We start from the raw sequence: 5411 nt of genomic DNA on the forward strand, positions 1-5411 counted from the left end.
TAAACAAATACTACATGAGAATTTTAATGATTACAGCACTAAAATTTAAATGCTGATAAGAACAAATTGAGATTTAAGTAAAATCTGAAGATATGTACTTCCAGTAAACTGAGCTGTGATAAAGGGAGGTAAAGTCCATTTCAATGTAAAAGGAACACTGCAAGGACAAAAGGAAGCCAACAAACAAACAACAAAAACGAGGAAAAAAATCCCACTTCAGTAGTATCTAAAAATAGCCCATAGTGCATATATTGTTTCATATTTTCCAGGGAAAAAAGCCCAAAATCATAACCATCCTTTCAAAACCACTCATCTTTAGGTAACAGAGTGGAAAACCCTGGCTATTTTTGGCCATTTCTTTTTTTTTAATATTGCCAGTGTTCTTGCAGACCTAGCATTTGTCAGCATAATGAGATCTTTTCAGCTATTAGAGGGCAATTCATGGTCTCTAATAATTAAATTATTAAATATTCAGGACTCTGCTGACTGACAACTTATTGAAAATGTAGTCAGCATTTGAGTTTGGTTCTGGTGTGAATCACAGGGAACAGGCTGTGACTGGTACATACCAGATTTCTACAAAATCTGAGTTCTTTTGTGCTAGCAGTACTTCCAGTTAGWGATGTGCATTTTGTACAACTGAAAACACTCAATATTGTGGAGGCAACAGGTAACTGAAAGAATCCTAAGCTTAAAACTTACAGATATATGGGTGTCTTTAAAGTAGTCAACACAAACACAGCATTTTTAGTAAGTGATGAGCAATTTCTGAGTGCAGGTGTGATTTGTGGGCGTTTTTTAGAAGTTACTTTTGTTTTGTACCTCATATATTGGTTCTTTCTTCTACTGTATGACTATGTGATTAATGTAATCTTTGTTTTCCTATTCATTCTGGGATACAGTGGTTGGAATGRCTGGTATTTATATTAGTGCTGCAGYGTTAAAAGATGTATTTGCTTATGCAGAGATTGATGGCCTTGAATAGTTTTATATAAAGATCAATTTTAAGATCTAGAGGGAACAAACACTGCCAAGGTGCTATACAAATAATGTACACAAGGTTCAACATTTGTATGAACAGCCATGTTTAAGAAAGTGTTTAACACAGTTACACYACACCTTTTGAAATAACACACCAGAACTTTGTGATGGGCATCTCTCCTGGCTCATTGAGTGTAGATACTTAACAAGCAGTTGTAYGTTAACACTATCTTGAAATATGGAAAATACATGATTACTATTTACAGGAATAGTCTAGTACTGTTACGAATGCAATATCCTATTGGTTTAAGCCAGTTCATTTGCTTAAGCTGTTCTGGTGGTTCAGTGTTTATTGACTTCATAAGAGCTTTGGCTCCAGGAAGTGTCACAAATGTCCTTTCAGCAATAATCTATAGTTGCTGTGTTGCAGGGTCAAGTACTTGTGTGGTCAGACAGCCTCAGACATGAAAGATTCATTTTTTTCTCTCAATGTCTTGCTCTGCCAAGATTTGGGTAATAATACTTTTTGAAGAGGTATCAGACAAAGCCTTCAGTCTCTTTATATTAGATTGTCCTATTAGCTGCCTGCAAAAGGAGAGGGAGAGAGTGGGAGAACAGTTTTTGTAATGCTTCTGACATATAGATAGTACCTGCACCTTTGTTTGCCCAGCTTGTTGAGCTAAAGGCTTTATTTATATCTGCTGTAGTAACATGCTGTTGTCTCAATTCTATCTCCAGTCTCAATCTTTTCTCTTTCCCTAGTAACATTTAAAAGCGTAATAGTAACACAAAATTATTCTTCCTCCAAAGAAGTTCCTCTTGCATTTGGATTTTGGGTAGAAAAGGGAAAATGAACCCCGTGTTCAAACACCCAGAGAAACCCTCCAGTTGAAGAACTGAAAGTATTGGCTTACTGGCAGAAGGAATTGTTACAGGAATTCACTGAGACAAATGGGAATAGAATTTGCATATGCAAGGTGTAATGCTTAGCTGGTAAAGCACTTCAGTTTATTATTTTCATAGCAGTATTTCTGTCTCTTGTGGGATCACAGGACACCCCATTGCACAGCATACATGTGCAATTGGCTTATTCAGTCTCTGATTTTTTCCCAATTTTTAAATGCTTGTCTCCATAAGCTACATGTGATGTTTTAGCTGTTCCTGTAGCTACTYCACTGAGTTTTTGTCCTAGTTTTTTCAGTGTAGTCTATCCATGTAAATCTTCTGAGTTTTTTTCCTATTAATTTAGATCTCACAGATASCAAAGTCTAGAACTGTCTGAGAAATCATTCTGAAATATGGCACTGCCYTGTCTGCACTGAAAGGGAAGGGTCAAAGGCCGTGATGTGCTTAAGATTACATCTCATATATTAAATACTAACATATTAAGCATTTTACAGCTTTGGATCATTATATCTGACCTTTGTGCTGACACGTGGGCCACTAACTAATCACTGTGGATGTAATAAAGGCTGAATGGGAAACAGCAGCTTTATTCATAGCTGAATCTGCTCTCAGCACTCAGACATTGGAAATCCTGACATTATCTACTTTTCATGTGGTAGAATGCAAGGTGCTGCTTCATGTTCAGTGCTCAGTTGTAGGGRATGTGGATTAAGCATGAACTTCTAAAGTATTTATTGCATCATCTTCTGGTGGTCTGGTTGTACCAGGCTAACTGGACAGCAGCCCTGAAGAATGGAGGTGAAGGAAGCGGTGCTTCATCCCTTCTATTCATCTCAGCTTCTGCAAAAGCCCATTGTAATAAGTGGCAACATCTCTTCAGGCACCAAAGCCTTGAGTTCTGTGCTTARCCACCTGAAGAAAGTCTGAGGATCTCCAGCTCCTTCCTTCAGCTATAACCAATAGGGAAAGTTAATCTGAAATGGGTCACATTGAGATTCTACTGCTAATCTACGTTCTATTTTTGTGTAAATCCTCTGTCATGTGTGCACAGGCTACAAAAGGATCTAGCTATCATGTTGATCTTCTAGAAGTCTGTATGGACAGTTACTAGTCCTAGATTAACTTATTATCTGTTCTTAAATTGCCTAAAATGTAAACCCACCAATCTTTTAATGAGGTAAAAGGTTAAGTAGAATATTAGAAGTTTTGAGTATGTAACAGGCCTATGTAAAGAGAAGTAATTCTGCCTAGGAGTGTGCTGGATGTTCCTRCTCAAAGCTTACTTTTAAGAAAGTAATATGTAGTAATACAAAATATATTGCAAAATACAAATTCCATGTAAGAACAAAGTATTTCAGATTTAGGGGGTTTGATTTCAAAAAAAAAGAAAAGATCTCTTGCAAATGTTCATGTCCTAGGTGGGACAAAATRAGATACTTTTATTAAGAGCTTTAGGTGATTGTTAACTGCTTAGACTAAGAATTCCAAGCTTTCTGACATTATTCAGGAAACTTAGCAGTCTGTGAGGTTAATTGTAAAACCCAAGAGGATTACATTGAGAATACTTCATGTGAAGTTTAATTTTTTKAAAAAGGTCAGGAGACCTTTGTTTGGGATTACAGTAGCTGGAATAGTTCCTTGTKAGTAATTAAAGATTTGAATTCAATAATTTGATTATACTTCCTGACACATATTAGCCCACATACTGTCTTAAGTGTGACCACAACCTAAATTCTGTTGTGCTGCACTTAATGCTACTTCAGACTGGAAGAACGTAGGTCAGCTGAAAATACATTGAATTATTGATAGTGCTACCCAGTGTTTCAGTTGTAATGCTGACAGAGTTGCTGGTCAATACAGAAAATTCCTGTTGGAGCCCAGTGCAGCCTTCAGGACACAGCAGAGAGTTAAGGGCTGTGTTGGAGTGTGAATCTGTCAGTGCTGACTGCAGTGCAGCCCATGCAGGAGGCGTGGGCACAGATAAAGAGAGCTGGCACATCAAACCCAGCTCYTGCAGGTAAAAGGCTGCTGATCAGCCTGGGGTGACATCCGTGACAAAGGTGAGCTGGCAGTGAGGTACTGCTGGTGTCTCTGCAGCTTACCAAAGCAAACATGGGAATTCATCTCTCAAACTTACTCATTTCTCTCTGAATGTGAGTGAATAAAGATGCAGAGCAGGAGTTGTAATTCATGCCTCAAGTGTAAGCCAGTAACAGCAGAACTGTCTTGCAGTACCTCACGAAGCAAGTGGAACTGTTGCGGCAGATGAATGACCAGCATGCAAAAGTCTATGAACAGCTGGATGTGACAGCAAGAGAACTGGAAGACACTAATCAAAAACTGGTTGCAGAGAGTAGAGCTTCACAACAAAAGATATTAAGGTATGAAACTTTTACAGATTCCCTCCCCCCAGCTGATAATATCAGTCAGAGCAGTCCAGGTGTGTTTGTGTAGTTATTGGGTGGCTGTGTCTGTCTAGTGATGTTCTACAGTACTGGGAAATTGAAAGGTGARTTTTATTTAAAGGTCTTTTCTCTTTTCAGCTTGACAGAGACTATTGAAAGTCTACAAACACACATAGATGACCTGCAACGACAAGTGGAAGAGCTGAAAAAGCCTGGCCGAGGCCGGACGAGCCAGGAGCGGTCTGAGCAGCCGAGATCAATGCACAGTTTCTCCTGTTTGAAGGAGCTCTATGACCTCCGCCAGTAAGACTTTTTACCTTTCATACTAAAGAACACTGGAACTATTTTAAGCARAGCTTTAGAAACTAAGACAGAAGCACAGGTACGAGACAAGCTAGCAGAAAAATGATCTGATGTTCACAGCTAGCAAAGTGTCTGCACTGTGTGGTGCTCCCATTGCTTCTGGCCTACTTCTAGACCACACCACTATTGGTGCTCCACTTTCTCCCCCAGAGCCAGCCATACCCAGTGGTAGCTTAGAAAGCTTACAGTAATTTGCAACCCAGTGTTTTCAGTCAGATGAAAGCAAACACATAGATAATATGAAAAACAAACTCAGTAAATGAATATTGTTACTCCTTGACAGTTCACAAAATAAGTGGATCCTTCTGGTTGCCAAAGGCTTATGAAAATACCAATCTACAGTATTGCTTTGTCAATTATGCAGTTTGTTCCTACAATCGTGACAAAACTTACTAGATTGGGGTGCTGTAGAAAAAATCAGTGTCAGAAAGTACTGCATGGTACAGGGAGGCAATGTGTTTTTAAACTGAAATTATAATTTCAACTTGTATTATTCAATCAGTTTGTCTGTAACTTGAAACTCATAATGAGCTGTCATTCTGTTTAAGATGGGAGCTTGATTTGATGGCATATAAGTCCTTACAAACTCTGTTTTAATTACTAAATGGACTGATTGGTTAGTGGAGTGGCCCCTGTGAGTGTTCTGCAGTGTGTTAGCACACAGTTTAAATATGTCATTAGTTACCTGGGACAGGAAAACTTTAGGTGTGGTCATCTGTACTTCCTATGTTTGCTAATCTTATTTTGTTTCTACAG

The 5411-nt window shown here is 38.5% G+C and overlaps 1 protein-coding gene across 2 annotated transcripts in view; it reads left to right on the forward strand.

Annotated features, from left to right (window-relative positions):
- Positions 1-5411, forward strand: part of CDR2 (cerebellar degeneration related protein 2) — a 98877-nt gene that overhangs the window by 5951 nt on the left and 87515 nt on the right. For both annotated transcript variants that reach the window (XM_057380802.1, XM_057380800.1), the window contains exons 3-4: positions 4120-4268; positions 4431-4595. In XM_057380802.1, the coding sequence (XP_057236785.1) occupies positions 4120-4268; positions 4431-4595 (314 nt within the window). The remainder of the gene's footprint in view (positions 1-4119; positions 4269-4430; positions 4596-5411) is intronic.

Source organism: Malurus melanocephalus, unplaced genomic scaffold (genome assembly GCF_030028575.1).
Source record: "Malurus melanocephalus ecotype Western Australia unplaced genomic scaffold, MMel_1.1 scaffold_471, whole genome shotgun sequence".
Taxonomy (NCBI): domain Eukaryota; kingdom Metazoa; phylum Chordata; class Aves; order Passeriformes; family Maluridae; genus Malurus; species Malurus melanocephalus.